Source organism: Melospiza melodia, chromosome Z (genome assembly GCF_035770615.1).
Source record: "Melospiza melodia melodia isolate bMelMel2 chromosome Z, bMelMel2.pri, whole genome shotgun sequence".
NCBI lineage: Eukaryota > Metazoa > Chordata > Aves > Passeriformes > Passerellidae > Melospiza > Melospiza melodia.
Genome location: NC_086226.1, coordinates 1,664,917 through 1,687,992, shown reverse-complemented (window position 1 = coordinate 1,687,992; position 23,076 = coordinate 1,664,917). Strand labels below are relative to the sequence as shown.

The window sequence follows — 23,076 nt, the reverse complement described above, 5'->3', positions numbered from 1 at the left end:
GGAGATCCCTTAGTGAAGTTTCCTCCCAAATCTATCCCAAATCAGGACAAATATCTTGGTGCCCAACATGGAGCTTGAGAAAGTGGAAAAAACCTGAACTGATTGCATTTTGGTTTCACTTACTTTGTCTTGGAATTAAGCAATCTGTACCCACCATGTTGTTGATTTTTTTGAGGTCTTGATGTTTCTGTGGCCCCTGGGGCTGTTTGAGGTGTTAATACCTTTCCGGTCCCTAGGTTTATTTTCCTATCCACAGATAGGTCCAGTATTGTCCCTGGCACATAGAGAGGCGTGGATTAGGATTATCACCACCATGGATGTGGTGATAATGATTTAAAAGGACTTAACAAAGGTACTGAGGTTTGTTAGAAATATGAGTGGTTTATGGTTTCTCTGTAACCCGTGTCCTAGTTTCAGTAGCATGTTTTGGGAGTTTCTTTCTAATTGCACTGTTTGTTAGAGGAGGAGCAGGGGGTGAGGCTTTCCATCCTTTCCTTTCCTTCTTTTGCTTTAAATCTGTTAACGTCACTTTTTGAGAATGCTCGGTTTCCCCTGGATGCCAAGGATACCACCCTTCTGGTATTTCATCTGGTAGGCTTTCTCTGTATAGTTTGCAGCTTGTCTAGAATGAGCTGAGATGTCCAGAGGGGCTGATGAGACCCCTGGCCCAGGCACGGACCCAGTTGTGGAAAATTCCAAGTGGACTGGAGAATGGGAGAGAATGGGTCGAAAACCCTGAAGGAATTTTCTGATCCAATAGCCTGTGAACAAATTCAGAACCCAGATGAGGTGGGGAAATATCTGGAAGAGAACTGCCATGATGACTTTAAGGAGAAAAAGATCATTGCAATAAGCTGGGCCATGGCCTGTGCTTATTGCATGCTGCTAGATGGAGGGCAGCAGAGAGAGGCAGCAGGGCAGGGAGATAAATCAGCAGCTACCCCAGACACTCAGGCTGCAGCCAACACCCCAGCTACTCAGGTTGTAGTGAGCCTAAACCTGCATCTAAACCAGACAGTGAGCCTAAAGCAGTGGCTGTTGCTCCTACCAAGAGAGGCATGAAACACAAAACCAAAACCAATTGCCCAGTGGATGAAGAATATGCAGGGAAAGGAACCTCAAGGCCAGCAACAGGCGCAAAATCAGAAGTCACTATGGAGTCCTTTTCCCTGAAGGACTTTCATGGCCTAAGGATTACACTCAACGATGTGATGAATCCATAATTAGTTGGTTAGTCTGTCTTTGGGACGCTGCAGGTGAGGCTACAGTTTTGGACAGTAGTGAAGCAAGGCATTTGGGATCCCTGTCACAGGATCCTGTCATCGACCAAGGAATGATGAGGGGGGCTAACCCTCACAGCCTCTGGGCACAGATCTTAGGAAATGCGTCACAAAGATATCTGCATGCAGATGATCTCCATATGCAGCAAACGCAGTGGAAGACCATAGAGCAAGGGATCCAACACCTGAGAGAAATGGCAGTGGCAGAAATTGTCCTCTCAGATGGCGTAACAACTAGGAACCCAGACTTGGTACCATGCATGTCTGGGATGTGGTGAAAACTTGTACGACTTGGGCCGCAAGGATACACTTCTGCTTTAACCATAATGAAGAGGGGTGAGAGGGATGAGACTGTGCTTGACATGGCAAGGAAGCTCCGAGCATATGCAGATGCTGTACATGGCCCCAACACATGCCAGAATCGCAGTGGTGGAAATACGTCTGCAGAAATTAGAGGACAAGATAGAGGAGAATCACAAGAAACTCAGGGAGGAGATGAAAGAGGACCTTTTCTAAATCTCAGCAGCACCGATCAGATGTTCTGGTATCCAACACAGAAGTTCCCCATATGGCGAGAGAAGGTACACCTCATGAGCTGAGCTGTGGTCCTTCTTGCAGGATTGTGGAGAAAACATGAGGAGGTGGGATGGAAAACCTACTGCTGCTCTGGCCCAATGGGTGCATGAATTGAAGGGAGGTGAGGCTCAGAGAGGAAGTTCCACCAAAAGGAAAGCAGCCTTCCCCTTGAAGGAACATCCAAGACATACATCCAAGGGAAAACCATGGGTTTTGGACTGTACGGATAAAGCTTTAGCTGACAGTGGTGCACAATGCACATTAATCCCATCAAGACATGCGGGGGCAGAAACAAAAAAGTTTCTATTGCTGGCGTGACAGGGGGATCACAGGATTTCACTTTGGTGGAACTTCCTCTCGTCCTTCCAGAAGCGGTTGCTAATGCAGCTGGTGTGTTTTATAACTATTTTTAGTTATAAAACTATTTTTATAATTTTTTTAACAAAGACAGTATTTTTATATTTTTTTTTTAACAAAGACAGTACCTCACTGATGCTTCAGAGCTAGCACTGGAACTTCAGCATCCCCAAAATTAGGTTAGCCAAACTTGTTTTGGTAAAAAGAATAGTGCTTCATACTCAAGTAAAACACTGTGTGGGCGGAGTGTAGTGAATCCTGTATTTCACAATATTCTAACTCAAAACCCAGCTGCAGTAAAATTTCAGCTTGCAATGCTAAAAAAACCCCCCAAAACAGTAACCACAATGAAGTGTGACAAGTTTCAAGGCTAAAACAAAACACAGTTCATTGTGCCAGCTATTCAGAGCTGCAGATGATTATCAAACCCCCAAATTTCACACCCTCCCACTTCAACATGAAAAATGTTGGACACATGGAAACAAAGAGCTTGATGAAGTATAGGAGTTGTGATTTCTAGCTGTGTGTTAATTAGTTTAAACCTTTTATTCTTAAATATCTTAGCTTACTACTTTGATAGCACCAGAGAACCTCTTAAGGCAGACATTTATATCTGCACTATGCACTTAAAACAGGCTCCTTTGCCAACAGCCTATGCTACCTGACAGCCAAATTCAGATTTTACCTCTCCCTGTCAATTTTTTAGGGAGTCTGAAGTTAAATTATTTACTCTCCTTGCCTGCAATTGCTCTCAGGGAGGTTAAGATCTGTTTAAACACAATGTCCTGAATAAAAACAAGAGAACACCACAGCTCTCATGGTGTTCCAGATTTGTGTAACACCACCTGAAATCAAAGGACTCCACACAAAATGCTGAAATATGAGTAGGGAATGCCTATTGCAAGGACCTTGCCACCTAAAAAGGAGCCACAGGCAAAAGGAAGGGGGAAACATGCAGAGATGATGACACTCTACTGTAATCAATTCTCACAGGTCAAAGCTGCCAAAGTCCAGGCATTCGACATGGTTCTGAAAGCCTCAGCCCTGAGACAACTTACAAATAATCAGGTTTTTCTTTGGAGGAAGGGTTCCGAAAAGTCAACTCTGTGCCTTCAAGCTGCCAAAAGGCAACTCAAAAATAATTTTTAGGTTTGGATGTTTACATTAACCACCTGGTGTTGCATTACTTGGCTTTGGCAATATGAAAATCACGGCTCAGGCAGGGCTTGTGACAAGAGAGATCAGAACCCCAGCTCATGGAATTAAAGTCAATGCTACACAAAATTCGTACAGATTTTCTTCAGCTCTGTGATACACGTAAGCAGCTGGCTCCCCACACTTTACTGAAAGCATTTCCACTTGAGTACTCCCTATTTGCTAGGTGTTTTATTTAGCAAAATAGCCTCATTGAAAAAAAAAAAAACACTTTTATTTGTATTTTGGACATCAGTACTTTGACTGGCAGAAGAGGAAGGGAAGGAAAGTCACATTCCTTATGTACTACAGGCATTCTGCATTAAGATGCTGCAGTCATCTGCATGAATTTGAAGAAGAGCAGAATAGCAGTGTCAGAAAGGCACTGGATTAAGAAACAGGAGTAGATTAAAGTTAGTCAAGAACTGCCAAAGGCACTGAAATGAAACACAGACAAGTGAACATTACAAACACAGATAAACTCCCTTGTGCCTCTAAGCTGTGTCTGGAACTGCAACGGCAGGAGAACATTTGAATGGTACCAGCAGCAGTCAAAAACAGTGACTTCAGCACAAACCAGAATGGTCCACAGGCATTGTCCGCAGGGTCCTGGCACTCTGCTTGGAAGTGCCCACCCTGAGAAGAGGCAGAGTCAAGGTTACTACAGTGCTCAAGGCAAAGCAACTAACACTGCCACAGGTGAAAGGCACATTCAGAAATCCACAGCAAGGAGACCACAGCATTAGGCCACCCATCTGATTCAAGCTGCAACCTGCTCGAAAATGTGAGTCTGACCCAGGAAAATTAATCTTATCTGTCTCACAGGTGAAAGTAAACACCTGAGATAGCAGGATGCAATTTGATTGCAGGGAAAAAACAAGTGCTTTAATAGACTCCATCAGGAGCAGGAGTCGGTACCACCAAACACACACAGATCCAGAACCTCCACAACAGCTGCATGGAAAGTGGTATTAGGATCTAAACTCTGCCTTTCCACCCACCACCCACACAGGACACTTGTACCATTTAACAGGGTGGATAAGGGCAACTCTTGACCTTCATTGAAAAAATATACACAGTAATTAATAAAAAAAAACAAAAAACAATGGCCATTTTGAGAATTAAAACTTTTATTAGTGTATTCACATATTAGGCAAATGCAACACGCATGAAGCTTATTTCTTAGGTCCACAAGTTCTACCAATACATTAGTCTACTGGTAAAACTAGCACAAACTGGTAACTGCTTTGCCAATTTTTGAAAGGTGTCCGGCCCATTTTCTCAAGGCTTGATTTTTGGTATTGCTTCTATGCCCTAGTCATTATGGCATAAAAATATCCATCACTATCATCAATTCAGTCAAGTGATTAAAAGCTGTAACACTGGCCACATTTTTGTTCTCAAAGCTAAGTTATCACTAGCTGTACTTACAAAGTACAGAACTAGTGTAATTGATGAAACAATGGAAAAAAACAGACAAAGGCAATCCTGCTACTGCCACAATAACAAAAGAATGACAGACAGCTAGATCACAAGATTGTTAGTAAGATGTGTATTTTTCAAGTCAGAATAACCCTTCTATACAGTTTCCCAACCCAGCCCCAACCCAGACTTATTTGTAGAATATATTTCAGAATATTTTTAATATGGTGCAGCTGTAGTGTCCAAGGGTTCACAATAACATGCACTGTCATGAAGAACCTGAAAGTCCTCCTTCGCTGGTCATACCTCAGCAACCACTATCCTAGAGGTTTTGCAGAAGCAACTACTTTTAATAACAAGGCCCATTATGACATAATGAATGCGTATGATCTGGTGTGTAAGTAAACTATAAAAGCGACTCAGATAAGAAATTTAAATTCTGTTACTGAAATATGTTAAGAAGCTGCATCTATTTAAAACCTAAACAAAGAGTCTAGCTTAACCCAGGAAATAATTTTTCAAGGTATACGGCTCCAAAAACTAAACCCCATTAATTTTAGTGACATGAAAAAATGAAAAAAATACAGATGATAAGGGGTAAGACTTATTCAATGAAAAGAAAAAAATTACAGATGTAAGGGGTAAGCCAATAACCTTGTGCACTTAATCCAATATCCAAAGCCATGGTAAATTCTCAGTCCATGAGAAAAAAATCACTCATTTCAATGATCCAATGTATAAAAAAGTCCCAAATTACACCACTGCCAACAATATTGCTGGCAACAGATGCATCAACTCAAATGGGTATCAAAAAGTAGACTGCTAGTGTGATGGACACTCAGAATTTATAATATGAATTCATTTTAGGCCCCATTAAGTATATAAAGTGTCTTAAGACTTCACAGATGAAACTCAAGACATTTCTTTCCCTTCCAATCGAGGGACTTTTCTTTAAGAACGCAGCAAAAAAAAAATCAGCTTTTCTATAAGGAAAGTCTTTTTATGTTTAGGACAACTTGAAAACCTGCTTATATTAAAAAAATATAAAAGAATAAGGGAGCAAAGTCTTGGAATTTCATGAGATACTTGCCCCAATCAAAAAACCAAAATTACTATTTATGGGAACTAAAATGTAGAACAGCACAATACTGTAATATTTGAGATCATGATACATTATCTGTATATATACTTAGCTATTCATGTTATTGATAACCATTAGGACACTCAATTATATACCCAATAAAAAACACCATTAAAGAGTCTTTAGAACTGTCCCTTCTTTCTGAAGAAGGCTTTTCTATACACTAAATTTTCATCTAGTATCAGAGTATAGGAAACAGAATCCACAAGGTGCTTTAACTGATGAGACCTCAAGTGCTGTTTTTTCTTTTTTCTTTTCTTTTTTTTTTTCTTTTTTTTTTTTTTTCCTTTTTAAAAAACCTTTTTAGATAGTAAACAGTTCATGGGGACCACACACAAATACTACGACAGACGAGCTGTTATATTAAGTCTGTTGACTGGACTCCTTTTTTAGCCCACAGGTGACAGAGGAGAGTTTTAGGACATGCTGGAGCAGCGAACTGAAGGGGAGCCCATCTGAGTCAATACTTTGTCCAGCCACTGTAGAGGCCCGTTCAGGTGAAGCTCAATCCAGCAAGGAGTGCTTGTTACCGTCTGCCGCCTAGAAAACAAAGAATAGGGAAAAGTCACTCCATGGGGTTGGTGTCACCAGGTTTTGGGGATGTTTCTGCCAGAAGCTGCCACAAGCTTCCCTTCTGTCTGGCAGAGATATCCTTTGGCAGCTCTGAAGATGGACATGCTGCTGGTCAAGGCTGGGCCAGCTAGGAATGGTGATGCCTCTGGGATAACAGATTTAAGAAAAAAATGAGGTTGTTACCCAGTTTTAATCACCACAGAAGAACAGGGTGAGAACAAGTAAGAGGAATAACTCTGCAGACACAAAGGGCAGTGGAGAAGGAGGGACAGGAGCTGCCCCAGGTGCCAGAGCTGAGATTCCCCTGCATCCCATGGAGGGCACCACGGTTGCAGAGATGCACCTGCAGCCCCTGGCGTAGCCCATGCCAGAGCAGGGGGTGCCTGAGAGAGGCTGTGAGCCTGTGGGAGGCATGTGGAGAGGGAAGCCCATGCTGGAGCAGCCTGTCCCTGAAGGACCACATCCCATGAAGTGTGATCCACATTGCAGCAGATCATGGAGAATTGTTGCCCATGGGATGGACTCACACTGGAGAAGTTAATGTAGAACTGTCTCCTGTGGGAGGGATCTCACACTGGAGCAGGGGAAGGATTCCAACTCCTCTTCCTGAGTAGTGGCAGGAACAACACCTAAAGAACTGACAATGACATGCATTCCTACCTCCCTTTGCAGCTGGGGGAGAAGGTAGAGCTGGCAAGGGGTGAAGGTGCTTTAGGCGTTATTTTACTTCTCATTATCTTGCTCTGGTTTTGTTAACAATAATTCATTCAATAATTCTGATTCAAGCCTGTTTACCCAAATGGTATTTGGTGAGGGTTTCTCCTGGTCCTTATCTCATTACTATTTTCCTCCATTTTCTCTCCCCAGTCCAGCTGTGGACAGGAGAGAGCTACTTTGGTGGCTGCCTGGAATCCAGTCAGAGTCAACCCACTACAGCCAGAGAGCAGGCTCAGCAGCCACAGAATTCTGCATCCTATGATTAGATATGTTTCCATCCATACCTAGTACACAGAGATAAAAATCTGTAACCATTACCGTAACTGTTACTAAACCTCTTCCAGAAAAAAAAGTCCCAGAACTCCAAAGCATTTCACATATATAAGACAAATCAATAATTACCTGCTTGTTCATAATAAATGAAGAATATTTCACCCTGAAGAATAACATCACAAGTATTTTCTTCAAGTGCCACACCAAAAGCCTTACTTCTGAAAAGAAATTCAGAAGTGAAGGTTGTCCAGCTGATAAAGTGTTCACACCACAAACAACTGTGTGCAGCTGTATCTCAACCTTTCAAGGGTCTGCAGGCATACCTGGATTTCAATTTTGTAGACAACTACTGAGAAATATGGAATAGAAGCCCTTGGCTCTGCACTGCCAGCGTGGCCAACAGCACAATGCTATGATGATCATAAACTCTGGCTTTTTGAGGTAAACTACATGATAAATGTACCAAGGAAATTGGCAGATGTTGTCAGAAACACTGTATCAAAACACAGCGTGTGGTTGCACTGTGCTAACTGATGGTATCGCAAAGGAACACCAAACTTTATCTCTGATTTCCCATAATCTTACACTTCTACATGTGTTTTGTACTACAACATCCTCACAGAAACAACTGATGTAGAAATTGGGTTTCCCTTGTCTTTTATAACTTGCCTATAATTTTCCACAATAGAAGACCTTAATTTAAAAACCATATAGCACATTTCAGTAAAGCTGAAGGACTGACAACCATAAAAGCTTCATTCTCTCTCCCACATACCTTTGTTTCACAGATCTGCTATTCAAACATCTTCCTTCTCATCTCCAAAGTAAAGAAATCAGTATTGGACAAAACAAATTCTGCCTGAGAAATCCTATTTCACTGTACCCACTCTAGGCATGGGAGTTTTCCCTAACCAGACTGGCAAGACAATGGTTGCTAAGCCAGTTTTTTGTAGTAACTCCAGCCATCCCAAGATTCAAAGGCAGCAGATTAGTCAGACACAAACGGAGCTCCTTCCTTCATTTTTACTGTCGGCATGCAGCCCTTTCCTTTAAGGAAATCTGTTTATATAAACAGAGGAACTGAAAAGGCAGAAAGATTAAGACAGTGAAGACTGATTTCAAAAGTTTCACATTTTCTAGGAGAAGACAGCAGCTGGGGTCTGTGCTCTTTCAGCACTCTACAAAACAGTTATCTTAGCTCCAAATGCCTATGTCAGAACAAAGTGATACAACAGAAAAACAAATCTAAACCACAGGAAATATAGATTGCATTTACTCTTGAATCCTCTCCCAAAGAAGGAAGTTCATTATTCCACCACGGTCAACTCTCCTACAATGTGTTTCACAACACAATTCCTCAAAATTTTACAACTGGTTCAGTTCAACAATCCTCCCTTTGCACCACGCTGGTAAAAACTGGTAAAATAGTGACAGTCACTGAGCAGCCATCTTAAAGCTAAAAACGCAACCTCTTCAACCCAAAGATTTCCAGTTCAAAGATCACTTATTACCTCTGCTGAACTTTGTTCAGAAGATGATCCTGGACCTGGATTGTTCCTGCACTAACATGAGCATTTGACTGGTGATCTGAACTTCTACCATCCCCAATTTGGGCCAACATGTAACAAAGCAAAAAGCTTTGTTAGGTATTGTGTCTACCAAGCCTATAAAACATATCACCTTGCTGTACCTGCACATTTATGCACATACGCTCAAAATGCAAGTAATGCTTTGCCTCTGCCTAAGCTTGTTCTATGAGAAATGTTTTTTTCGCATAATAATGAGGCACAGATGTTTTAACAAGAGTGATGGGGTTTACAGTGTTTCCTGATCCATTTCAACAAGTCAAGCTACATTAATTTAAATTCAAGGTTATGTCATTGGAGCCACCTCTTTTGCTCTAATCCCAGCTAGAGCATATTTACAAGCTTTGTGTATCAGTAATTTATTAGCATCATCTTAAAGAGATGTGCAAAGAAATTAGTTCATCATGAGTCAGTAACCAGTTTTTGTGCCGTTTTGGCAGTGCTACCACTGCAGCTTTTTCAATCCTACGGTCTACAAACAGTTTATAGACCAACCACCAACATTCTCCCCACTCAGAATCAACTTTAACAAAAGCCTCCCCCCACAGTTTTAAACCAGCACTTACACTCACTTCAAGATGCCTCTATATAATCTGACTGATTAAGCCTTTCTTCTGCTCAGATTTGAATGTTGTATTTAATTATGCCTGAGTGTATACATACTCCTTCAGGGCCAAATCCAATAGCTCTTTAAACCTGAGCCAGATTTTTTTCTTACTTCTTCCTAACAAAGAGGTACCAATTTATTCCATTACTCAAATTTCTCATTTCATCTCATTAGACTACTACAAAATTGGCTTCATTTAGCTGAGAAACCTCCCCCACATACTGACACTGCTATTTACATGTATGTATTTCAAGAGCAGATAAAGGAATCAACCCAAGTGAAGCCTACACACCATTATTCAACTTCAGAAATTATATGGCTTTTAAAAAAATTGTTATGTATTGCATTAGGGTATTGACTTGTCAAACTTCATTCTTTCAGTGGACAATTTCTAGAGAGGTTTAAGAGATTTGTTTAAAACCACAGGTCTAGCTCTCCAAAATAATGAAATCTTTAGAACTGCTCAGTTAGAAGTCAATTCCTTTTCTTCTTGAATTTCCATACTGCATTAAAAACAGGCACTGTCCTCAACTACCACTTTTCATTTGTGCTAATAGAGAACGCTTTGGAATCTATTCCAAAGCAGATAGAACGCTATTTCTTTCCACTCAAAGAACTGTTTTTAGAAGTTTTACTACATAAACACAATCATCTTACTCCTGCAAAGCTTTTTCCATTGCAAGTTCCAAAATACTTGCCATCCCTTAGATGCATGCTCTCCAGCTATTCCATTCTGCAAGAGGCACTGCCCATCTCTCCATTGGGTACCACCAACCCCATCCTGCACCACAGCCTAAGGAATTCATGCTACATGCAGAGCAGGACAGAGACCAGAATGACTGCAAGTCTAACACACAGCAAATAATCTCACAGCACAAACTGTGGAACTTTAAGATGATGGCATGGATTTCACCACAACATGCAAGCCAGCAGGGCTGAGCAAGGGAACGGAACTTTGACGACATTCCTTGCTCAACAGTTGGCTTCAACGCAACCCTAAAATCAGTTTATGGACTTTGTAACTTAGCAGTTCCATAGCTGAGGGGGGGGAAAATGGAAAATATGGGTTCAATTTGCAGAGAGCATATCCACAATAGCAGCAAGAAGTGTGTATGTATGGCTTACATACATACAAGCCAGACAGAAATGGTATATTAGTGAAAAAACAAAAATTATTAACTCAAAATTTAAGAACAAAGGAGGTTATTTTCTTACCTGTATTCAGCCCCCCATCCTTTAACAAAGCTCATTCTTATGGTACACATTCTAGTAAGCTGATAAACTGCTTCAAAGCCCTGATTCACAGATTGAGCCAGAAGAGCAGCAAATTCTTGGTTATTAAAGATTTTTAGATTGCATCCTATAAAGAGTCAAAAAGGTACAGTCAGTGAATACACTTGCACTTGCTACACAGAAGTCTGAATCTATGAAGAAACTACAAAAAAGGAAAGCAAACATCATACAGTGACCACCTCCACTGGGTGCTTTCACCCAAGACCTTTGGCAGGCCACTGACCTGGAGGAATCTTGCACACAGTTGCAGGATGCCAGCCGTATCTTTGATTGCAGTTGGGGCTCTGAACGAAGATCGCGCTATCACTCAGGCACTCGGCAAAAACCTCTCCGCCAATGTAGTACAGACGCACTCCCCTGCCTGTAGCAAAATTCAAAGGAACTCTAGTTATGGTATGACTAGATTGGGGAACAAGGAAGTTTATTTTTCAGAGAAAGCCAAGGTTTTTCTTTACAACACAAACAGAAATCAATTATCTACACGACCTCACTGCTGTGCTGACAGCTGTGGCAGGAGCAGAACACAATTAAATTGGATTTTTCTCCCATGAATGCAAAATATGAAGGAAAAGCAGAATAATTTTTGGTCAAAAGTGAAAGAGCCTTTTTTAGCCATATAATGGCTTGTAACCAAATCCAAGCTCAGAAGCAGTGTTCATAAAACAGAATTAAAACTTGTGCTAATATTAAGGCATTGTATGTGAAGCAGCACAGGCCACTATGGTCAAAGGAGAAAACATAAGTTCACCACTGCAAAACTCTCTGCTTACATACACCCACACTATTTCACAACCTATTGCATACCCCTGTGCTGCTTTAAAAAAAAACAATATGATTTCATTTAGCCCTATTACAAACAAAAAAAACTGTGAAAAAAAAATCTCAATTTTCCACCTTTAAATTATTACTTTGTTCTGTCTCTGAGTGGAAAACAAATCTGCATGGTTTATTTCTAGCAGAAAGTAAATAATGTGCAAATGATCTCCAGAGAGAACTATTTATAATTAACAGATACTTTAGAGGCCATAGTTTCCATTCGCCTTTTTCGTTAAAACAATTTTTCAAACAAAATGTGAGCTCCCTCTATTAAAGAGTAAGGGCTCATGAGATTTTTGCTCTTCCTTATCGTTGATCATTTTGACCAGTCAGCACAAGCACAGCCTGGGTTTCTGTACATCTAAAATTTTATTAGACAAGCATCTGGATTTGGCATTTGGACTTGGCATAAAAGGAGTCAGTTCTACTGAAGAGGTTGAAATTTTACTGCAAGTAAAAATAACAACAACAACAAATCTCATAAATGTTGCTAATGAAAGTATCCAGAAAAAAAAAAAAAGAATGAATGTAGTTTACTGAAGAACCTGAAGTCAAGACACTGCATTGTGGAAAACAACATTCTTGACTAACCATTACAAAGAAAACCTTAATCATGTCAGAACAATGGGTTCTCAATAGCAGCTTTTCCCATTCCAGAAAAGAATCCAGAATTTCATTCTATCAGTGTCCATTCTGCATTTTATAAACTACAGTAAACTAAGCAACATGGGAATATATTGTAATTAAAGCTTAAATTTCAATTACGAGCAAATCTGAATATAAATGCTGCCCAGGGCAGAGTGGTCCATTGAGGATGCTGGAAGCCACAAATCTGCCCCCTGGGATGCTTTGGTGCACCATCATTTTCCAGAAGGCAAGAACAGCAATGTGAGCTACTGGAGTGCCACACAGTAGAGTGGCTTGCTCCTGCGCTGCCCGGAGCGTGACAGCTGTGTGACTGCAGCTGCCACCAGCTATGGGGCTACCAAGCGAGGACAGGCAGCTCCTTTCAGCTCCAGCCATCACTACATCTCTTCCCAGTTCAAACTGGCGTCAGCAGCAGAAGCTGCCATGCTTCTCCCTGATTTCAGAAGCAGTGACTCTGTCTTTCCACTTCTGTTCTCAGCCAGTGAAACCAAACTATCCTTGACAAGCCCTGACAGATATGGCTGATGGCTGGCTGCACAAGGGTGAAAGGAACCCAACACACATCCTACCTGGGTCATTCCAGATAATTTAACCAACAAAATGAAATTAAATAGTTAAAAGATCAGAGATCTTTACCTATATGTCGCCTTGTCATTTCCACTGTAGCATTTCTGTTTACATTGGAAAGCAGACCTAGACAAAATCGCTCTGAATTTGATGGATCTGTAAAGCCATCTACAGTCAGGGAAGGCTGAGACGCATGGAAGGTTTCTCCCACTCTTTGATTCAACTCATAATATGCTATTGAACACCAAAACGCAGGCTCCGAGTAAGTAACTGGTTGCAAGTCTAAAAAAAAATTTTAAAAACCAAACTTAACACAGATTTTGAGGCTGAAGTAGATCGATCTACCCTGCTATTTGTCTCTCCCAGAAATGACAGCAGTAGTCTCCTCAAACTACTCAAACTATATTTTGCTTGCTGTCCTTTTTACCTACTTCAGTAAACAGAATGGAATTCAATCTTCCACACAAGGGAAGAAGGAGGGGAAGAAGGGATGATCTAATCTGACCACAGCTCATTTAGTTCAGTACTTGCATTTTGCTCGGCAAAATGATTAAGCTAATAGTGCTCTGAGCGCCAGACGTTGAGACATTCCTGTTGCCTTTTCTGTAGCTTGCAAACATTTTGGCAGCATTAAAGAAAAGATTAAACTATCAAACACGGAACAACAAAAAGAAAAAAGATAATCATGTTCTTTTGTATTAAACTCTCTCTTTAGATAAAGGTAGTTCCAAGCTACTTTATTGTCCCCTACTAGAGACTCTTCCCTGTGTATCTTCAGGCTTTTTTCTTCACTGCTTCCCCTTTTTACCTACCCTAATTACTTACTCATCGTTCTCCATTTTCCTGTCACATCCTGTCACCATTCCTTAAACAAACCCATGGCAATCTGATCTTCCTGCAGCACTTACAGACACACAGCAATAGCACTGGATCAAAGCAGGTGGGCTACTAATGTGGGAGCAACTACTGTGCTGTGGTTACAGGTGAAACAGTACATGAGAAGAGCAGCAGAACACACACACAAGGGAGACAGCAAGTCTGGGCAGCATCACAGAGAGGCAAACATCCTTTTAAACTATTCATTTTATAAATGCTATTCCTGCACACACAAAGATACTACTTCTCTTTGCTACGAGCTCAACAGGTACAGAAATAGAGTAATTGTTAACAAGTGATTAACCCAGCCCCATTATGCTTAACACCAGGAAGCCAACACAAGAATGACCTCTTAATATAGCTCTTAATTTCTTACAGCACATTTTCACTTTTAAAGTAATTACATATATAATGAAGAATCACTACACATGGAGAAATAATTTTAAGTATTTCCAGCTTACCCAGGCTATGATTAACTGGAGAGAGAGTACTAGGAGACAGCTCTGCTGGAGATCCTGTTGAAGCAAGACAGACAGGTTTCAGAGCAAATGTTTTTTATTATTTCAGATCAGTAGGCATAACCATTATCTACATCAGGTTTTCATTGAAGTTTTTCAGAGTAAGAAACATCAGTTTTCTGGAATATCACACACTTACTCTGAATTAGGATTTCATTCAATCTTCCAGACTTCTGTGTACCCCACTCCTTGTAAAGACTCAATTAACTTAGCACTGTATTTTGGCAGAACTGCCACTTTGCACACACTCCCAACATTATTTATGCACTTCTCCAGTGAGAAGGTAGTGATTTCCCAAATTCAGTAAAAAAACAGGTAAGAAAGAGTCGATGAGACAAGCAAGACATTGCCTCTCTGTTCTCAAAGGAAAAGAGTTATCTTGGAAAAGACCTTCCAGTATCTGAAGGGAGCCTTCAAGAAAGTTGGAAAGGGACTGTTTACAAGAGCAGGTAGTGACAGGAGAAGAGGCAAAGTCTTCAAACTGAAAGAGGAGAGATTTAGATTAGATATTGGGAAAATAAATCTTTATGCTGAGGATGGTGAGGCCCTGGCACAGGTTTCCCAGAGAAGCTGTGACTGCCCCATACCTGGAAGTGTCCAAGGCCAGGCTGGACAGGGCTGGGAGCAACCTGGGGTAGTGGAAGGTGTCCCTGGTGGAAAGAGACGGTCTCTAAGGTCCCTTTTATCCCAAACCATTCTATAATTTATGATTCTATGATCGCCAGAAAAGAGCAAGCTAGATTTCCTCATTTGAGGAAATAATTCTTTCCCAGAAGGGGGAATTTAAACACTCATTAAAAAAATGAACTCTCCAACACAATTTGCACACAAGGTGGCAAAATACAGAAAAGCTTTCACAGAAACATTCCTACAGTGACCACTGATGTCAGGCTGTTTTAATTCAGGTATTTATTGTCACATAGTGGGAAAATATTGCAGTTCTTACAGAAACTGGTGCAGCAGATTCCAAATTACTGAAAATGGTTGCTAACATTAGCTAACCAAGCACACTCAAGTCTGCCAACACACAGCAGGAGGCTCTTACCCAGCACATTAACTGTGCTTTGTCCAAGTCTAAGGTCAACCACATTATCTAGAAACCCTTACATACAAAGGCACAAATGCCGTTACTTTTGCCACAGAACCTTCCACACAAGAAGTAATTTTAAACATGGCAGAAATGGTAAGTTTGTCAGAGTTAGAGACGGTTCTCAGAACACAGACTGTCTATACCTTGTTTAGGCCACAGACATTGTGCTTCAATGAACCTGTTTGCCGGGGAATGGTTGAAACCAATTAGCTATTAAAATCTATTTTAAGGGTTTCTGGTCAAGTCTTAATTAGACTTGTATGCTTCTGTTACAGAACAAATGTAATATACTTAATAAGTCACAGAATGTTTTAGAAGCATTTCCCTGGCAAAATCTGCTTTGTTCATTAAAGACTGGAAGTGGTATTTTAGGCATAAAACACCAGGTTTTACAGAGGAAAACTGCAATCATCTTTTGGGCTGAATTCATGCTCCTATGCAGAGGGATCACAGCTACTAATACAAAGCCTTGAAAGTGATGAAAAATAAATGTTACCTGTATCCATGCTTTGGTTCAGCTGCTGGTCACTTGTTTCTCCATCTTCACTGATATATCCTGGAGGAGGTGTTTCTTATAAAAAAAAAAAAGAAAAATCCACCAAATTGTAAAATGACTAGGGAAACTATTGTAAGATCCAAGTCTTGTGGATTCTGTCATGACATCTTCATGAGCTCTGTTACACCTACCTGAACACTGAATCTGAATGTAATTTTGCTGTCCCTTTTTCCTTACAGCAGGACTTTAAACAGATTACCTGCCTTGTTGGTATGTAAAATGTATCTTCTTTTGTATGTCAATCAGTTGCTGAAATTTGTTATATAAAAATGAGAATCCTTGTTTGTTCCATTTAAGATAAGTTGCTGTCACTACAATGAGTAACAATTTTGTAATTGTGATCCACAGCTTTCATATTTAGTAGAATCACAAATGAAAAAAACCATCTGGTGATTTCCACAAAAAATAATGTGAGCTGTCTTCATGTAGGATAACCATCAGATCAGATACCCTCCCACACCTTACTGAAGCTGTTAGATTTAAAGGTTGTTTTTCAGTTCAGGTCCCAAATATGTATTTCTTCCATACACAACAGCTGATTTGACTCATTTATAACTCTATTGACTTAAAACACTGCAAAAGTTCTGTTATTGTTACCACTGATACTTCTGAGCTCTATTAAAACTATCATCTACTCTTTTAACTAGCTTTCTTTAAAGACAGAATTTCACAGACCAAAGTAAATTCAGAACCAACTTTGAAGCGTTCTGATACCAGAAACTGTGTCTAATTCCTCTGAAATATCTTCAAAACCCAGGAGAGTATGCATGTTCCTTTTTTCCACTCAAGATGTTCTTTGTAATCCACATAACAAGTTAACCAACAGCATTTCAGGAAATAAATTTCTTTGAACTGGGCAAATGTCTTTTTCTACATATTACAGGCAAAACCTGTGTTTCTTTCGTGAAAGTGTTTGAAGGTAACTATCTCTACAATCACCTTAGAATTGTCTCTGAAACTCCCAGGGGTTAAACATCTTTAATTGCACTATTACCAAACAGCAGAAACTTAAAGATAAAGACTTTTTGCTTAAGAAATAAAATACAGTTATAACAAGCATCATGTCTGAGATGTACTGCAATATTATGGGATCAGAAGGAAACCAGTGAGAGGAAACTAGATTAAGTCAGTTGATTAAATTAAAATTAACTGAGAGAATTTTATCTTTGATTCATTCTGTGTGCTAAGTATAGACTTGACAGAATTCAATTTAAAAGGACAATTAAAGGAAATCATCACTAGTAAGAAATACAATAACAAAAATCATATCCATTTTGAAGATTTTTACAGCATTCATTGTGATAAAGGGGACTCCCCCCTTCTCCAAATCATTAGCTACAGCTAAACCCACAGCTGTGGCAAAAGGTCAATACACATTTCTAATCCAACCCATGACTCCTGTTTCCAGTTGCTAATCTAGGCTCTTTGGCACAGATTACTTTCCATGTCTAGTCTCTGCCCAAACACAGAAGATTTATTCTACCTAGTACTATTAGCAGTTTAGGGTCAGAGGATGAGCACCACACAGCTGGAAATGAGCACTCAGGTGGGACACCAAAAATTTAGAGCTTGAGTGCTGCCAGAAGTGTGGGTGATGCAGCTCAGCTCATCCAGAACCTCAACTGGAACATGCAGCTCTCAAAGGCCACCGTGCACCTTCTCTCTTGCAGATCAAGTACTGAGACAGGCCTGGGGTACAAAGCTACCAGATGTGAGCCTGCCCTACCACTGAAGAAAATGGTTCTCTGAAGGCGGCTATCAAGGCACATAAGGCTTATCAGAACCCAGCCAAGCATTCCAGATTAAGTCAGCAAGGTCAAATAAAGTAAGATACCATGATATGAGCACAGGAGGAGGGTGTCAGTGACAAAGAGAAGGAGGTGTGGTTACCTGCATAAACATTTGAAGATCATGTGAATGCCTACAATCTTCTTGAGCAAACTTCCTGCAAATAACTACTTTAGCTCATTTCCATAGCACTGTGTTTGCAGAAAGTGGCTTTCCAGTAAGCTGTTTGCAAACCTTACCAAAAGCCCTCAGTTTGAGTTAAAGTATAAGCAAGTTAAGAAAGCAACACCAACTCCTAGTGCCTTCAATTGCTCTATAGAGGTGGAAACGGATGAGGCCAAAATTAAACAGAAAGGTCAAATTAATTGATTGTTTAATGCCATTTCAATTCTTGGATATATTTAAAGAAAACACAAGCAACATTCTGCTTAAGACCTGTAAGTACAACTTATGTACAAATATGTACATTGCACATATTTGAGTTTTGGGGCAGTCATCTCATTCTTTCAGAGACTCCAGATGTGAATTTTCAGCTTATTTGTAACATGAATGCATTAAACATTTATGAGCAAACTTCAGCTTTGCTTGGTTTTACACTCCATGCGACTTCCTGAAGAGATAGGAAACAGGAAGTTGGGGCAGGAAAAAAAGGTCACCAATTTTGTTTCAATGAGGGTAACAGGGTTTCAGGTGCAGCAGTTTAGCATTGTTTATTTTGGGGTGGAAAAGGGGGAAAAGAGAGGGAGGAGAAACTCTTTAACAGTTCAGTATTGTTAGGTTGCTCTTTCATACAGAAAGATAAAACAATATGCACACAATAGTAACAAAAAGCTAAAGCAGACCACTACTGATGTGAACTACAGATCAAAACACTTAAGTCACTACATTGCAACTTAAAAGTCTTCTCCACATATTAGACAGGATGGGATTGAGCATCAGTTTATTACTCAATCTCAAATGCACAGCATTTGGCAACCCCTTGCATGTTTATCAAAGAGGCTTAAAGCAGAAGGTGAAGATCTACTGTGGACTTATTAGCATTCTGAATCTCAAGCTACTGAAACCAAGTCAGCTATTGTGAAATGACAGCAATATAGTTTCATGCAGGATCATGTTCTGCAAACAACATTGTTTAGGTGTTTCCACTGGAATTAGTACATGAGATCAACTAAATCTGATTTAGTGGTGCATATTTCAATTAATTTGATCATTTAAAAGGATGAAATGACCATCTTTGTTCCAGGGGCACAATGTCAGAACACGCTGTCTAGAGTGGGAGTTAAGAAAATACCTGGTATGTAATTGCTCTGTGGCTCAATCCCAGCTGGAAAGTTAGTGTTCTCAGGAATGGAATGGGTATAGTCATCCAGAGGTGGCAGCTCCGTTAGGATCTCAGTGTGTCGTGGCACGAGCACAGGAGGCAAGACTGGAAAGGCAAAATTCAAAAATCACTGGTAATCAAAATACAAAATTTTGTAAGCTAAAATGAAAAACAATAAATCTAAAACTTTTAAGAGTTTCTTCAGATGTTTTGAAATCTACTGAAATTCAGCACTGCTAATTCTACATTTGCACAGCTAGTTACTGGAAGAGATGTGATTCCTGAGGTGCCTTAAATAAGACCACTCCACATTAACAAAGGTAAATCAACTTTTTTGTCGTATCTAGTCTGAATTGCCTCTGGCCAGCTGGAAACTGCTAGCAGTCCTGGAAGTGTTTATAAACACATTTGTAAAAATTTTTCAGTAACTTTACTATTAAGAACTTTCAGGGATACGATCTCAAAAATAATCTTGTACTTATATCAAGACAGGACATCACCTTTCTCTCATTTTTCATTTAAAACATTATGCTGAATAAACACAAACAGATGCTGACACAGAAAGTCAGAAGCAGTCCTCCTACCTGGTGTCTCCACTCTCTGGTAGTGGTAAGGGTTTACACATACTTCATCCTTTTTAAGATTAAAAGCATATTCACAGTTTTCAATTGCCTTAAGTTCATGGTGGCTGTGCAGGTCTGGCCAGCGCCAGAGGCGGCAGTAAATGACATGAGGCAGCCCCTTGCGGTGAGACACCTGCAGACGGCCATCGAGGGATCTGCAGGGGAGAGACGTGGAGAAGCATTTACACACTGCGCGCTGCCTCGGCCCCTCCAGCAACAGAGCACACGGATGGGGAGCTCATTCTCAGAACTCAGGGCGCTGACTCTGCGAGTGACATCTATACTCTAACTGAAAGGCTTCAAATGCAATGACAATGATCGTATCAAGCAATGTCAACTCATGTTTGAGCTGCTCAAATTATTGCCAGTGAATTTAGAGTTCATTAAAAGCCACTTACATACAACCAAGTATTTAGAATGATTGCTTCATATACTTTCTTTTTTTTTTTTTTAAATGCAGAACACAGTTGTTAAAAATAAAATCACACACTTAATGTTCCCTTCCACTGCTAAAGGCACCTCAAGGCTTTGCTGTGGCATGGATGCTTTATGGTTTTAAGCATAAGAACTCCCACAGGACTGCAAATAAGCCTATAAGCAGTCAGCTGCCCAAGTGATCCACATGGCAGTATAACTGCAATGCAAAACACATGAATGCACATCTTGTAAGTTTATCTTCTTCACTTCATCTGCCTTGCTACCAGCTGAAAATGTTTTGCTAGTTTTAAGACAGACTGCATATGCTTACACAAATGCAGATGTTTATGATTGTTATGGGATGGGAGACAAACCTCAATACACAAATCAAGTAATGTGACATGAAAAAATAAAGACCCTGTTTAGAATTTGCCCACCATTAAGTACTGAAGAATTTACAAACAATTCTTTAGTAGCTCGTATCTGAGCCAATTAGCAAGATTTAACTGAAAGCTTGTAGCATACAAAGCAGTTTAAACACTTTGTAAGATTAGGTCTAAAGAATTAAGTTTGCCAATTTTGTTAATATAAATACCAGATCACATTAGAGCTTGCATTTAACAAGTCTTCCCATTCTTTCAATAGCACTGGCATGAAAAAGGAGTAACAGTAGAATTAAGAGTTTCATTGGTCAAAACATCAGCTGTGAACACACTGATCTCTACACTGGCAAGGAAATACTTCAAAATGCTGTACCATGAGAGGCCTAGGAATCATTTTAGTCTATTTTACAGCTAAAGCATCCCATTACAGACCCTCCAAAGCCAATCCCTCCCACAAGATTTTTATGATGCGAGAGAGGGCAGAATATTCACCTGGTTTGTTCAGAGAAGTTGTAAAGGCCTGCTGTATCCCACTGATCTATCGTGTTTGGTGTACTCAGTCCCCAAATTTCAGAGCAAGTGCTGTGCATAAATTGAAAACAAAAACAAAAAATTGATATGAATATGGAACATGGTTATTCAAAACACCATGAGGTCAAACATGGAAAAATGTACAGAATACTTCCTTTCACATAGAAGATAGAGCACTGTTAGACTGGCATTTAAACTGACATCTCATGCTATATTTTCTATATGAAGGAGGCTATCAAAATGGAACAAGTGATTCAAGGTAAATGATAAATGTTTTTAAAGGTGAACAAGTTCTCAGATTTTAAATAATTGATACAGTTGCAATGTTCCTTAAAACAGGCAAAACTTCCTCAGCCTAGTTCTTTACAAAATTCAATTTGAAAAGGTAGTTTCTGGGTTGGGTTGGTGTTTGGCTTTTTTTTTTGTTGTTGTTTTTTTTTTTTTTTGTTTTTTTGTTTTTGTTTGTTTCTAAACATAAACTGCCCTAAGACTTCAAAGACAGGCCATGTGTATCCAAAACTGAACATCACAATCTAAAGTTCAAGTATCACCACTTGATTAATCATCATTAATCTCATTTTCCGTGCACAGAGTAATTTGTTGCTATTCTGAAAAACAGAAATTCAAACTCTGAAGAAAAACACATTATAGCTGATATTTAACTGTTTTCCGTACTCTCCTTGATTAAACAGCTAAATATTCTTTCACACAGTACACAAAACAGAATGCTTTACAGTGTAGTACCTTAAGATTCAACTATCACATAACTTTAATTGCTAAATCAAGCAGGAGAAAAGGAAAGGCAGCTAAGCCTTTACCAAACTGGCTCAAGGAGCAGATCACAATAGAGAAGATAAAGGAAAATTCAGTCATAGAAACAAATTAAAGCAGAGGCACATTTAAACAAAGCAAGAAAACAGCATAGGATTGTAATCAGGCAACAGACTTTCAGAAGCATAAATGAAGCTCAGTTCTATAACCTACTTGATCAGTGACCACTGAAAACACTTTATTTTATATAAGTAACATACTTACATACTCTCACTTCAGAAATGGAGAGAATTTGTTTCACAAGTAAATCTCTCCTTCCTAATTATGCAGCCTGAAGTTGGCTTGTTGCTGTATTACCTTTAAAATTAACAGCCTCTGAAAAGCTGCAACAGGAAGAATCCAAGGTCACCAAACTTCTCATTTTAAATAAAAGTGTTGTGACTGAAATTTAAATTACCAAGTTTAGCTGATACACTCAAGTTTGGATTGAGTGTTTAAGAAAAGAAAAGTGAGGCTGATGGTTTTTTTCTTCTCATTACACAGGGAAAATTCATTAGTGTTACAAAACAAAAGAGCAGACAGCACTTCACTGGACTTGAAACCACTGTCAGGGCTGACAACCACCTCAATTCCACAGTGACTTTTAATAAAACCTAAGTGCTGGCAACTGGTGAAGGCAATGAACGGGTCTTGCTTCCTTCTTGCCTCTACCACATACCTCATTTCTAATGCCATCCCAGTGAGGCTGAAACATGCATGCCAGTGAGAAGCAACCCAAATCAATAAACAGGCTATCTGACCAGAGAACAAACATGGCTGAAAATACATGTTTTGAGATACTTTTCAGTCAGATCACTTCTCTTCACCATAGTTATATGAGCACTACTAAGTAGGAGGAGAGGGTGGCAACAGACTGCTTTTATCAGAATTAAATATGTTAAATAAAGCCTTTTGATATATTACTGATTCTAGGTACAAGTAAAATCTTGTACTAGATGAGTTTGCCTAGTAGAGAGCAGCAGAGAGCCAGAGATGAAGGCCCATTCTCTGGCACAGATCCAGCTCTTCAGAGAAGCCAACCATCAAGCCTCCAGATCTCAAGGAGATCACAGCTCTCCCGAAGGAGTGGGCAAAGAGGGATCCTGCCCATGG

The 23,076-nt window shown here is 39.9% G+C and overlaps 1 protein-coding gene across 5 annotated transcripts in view; it reads right to left on the bottom strand.

Annotated features, from left to right (window-relative positions):
* Window positions 1-4,519: 4,519 nt before the first annotated feature.
* The window catches only part of SMAD2 (SMAD family member 2), a 50,009-nt gene continuing 31,452 nt past the window's right edge, over window positions 4,520-23,076 (bottom strand). Inside the window, exons 3-12 of one of the 5 annotated variants that reach the window (XM_063181285.1) lie at window positions 21,115-21,204; window positions 19,784-19,977; window positions 19,170-19,304; window positions 16,031-16,105; window positions 15,032-15,094; window positions 14,388-14,441; window positions 13,120-13,332; window positions 11,243-11,380; window positions 10,942-11,086; window positions 4,520-6,510 (exon numbers count right to left, since the gene is read on the bottom strand). In XM_063181285.1, the coding sequence (XP_063037355.1) occupies window positions 6,387-6,510; window positions 10,942-11,086; window positions 11,243-11,380; window positions 13,120-13,332; window positions 14,388-14,441; window positions 15,032-15,094; window positions 16,031-16,105; window positions 19,170-19,304; window positions 19,784-19,977; window positions 21,115-21,204 (1,231 nt within the window). In that variant the 3' untranslated portion in view covers window positions 4,520-6,386. The remainder of the gene's footprint in view (window positions 6,511-10,941; window positions 11,087-11,242; window positions 11,381-13,119; window positions 13,333-14,387; window positions 14,442-15,031; window positions 15,095-16,030; window positions 16,106-19,169; window positions 19,305-19,783; window positions 19,978-21,114; window positions 21,205-23,076) is intronic. The other 4 variants (XM_063181288.1, XM_063181286.1, XM_063181290.1 and 1 more) reach the window with 4 other exon arrangements.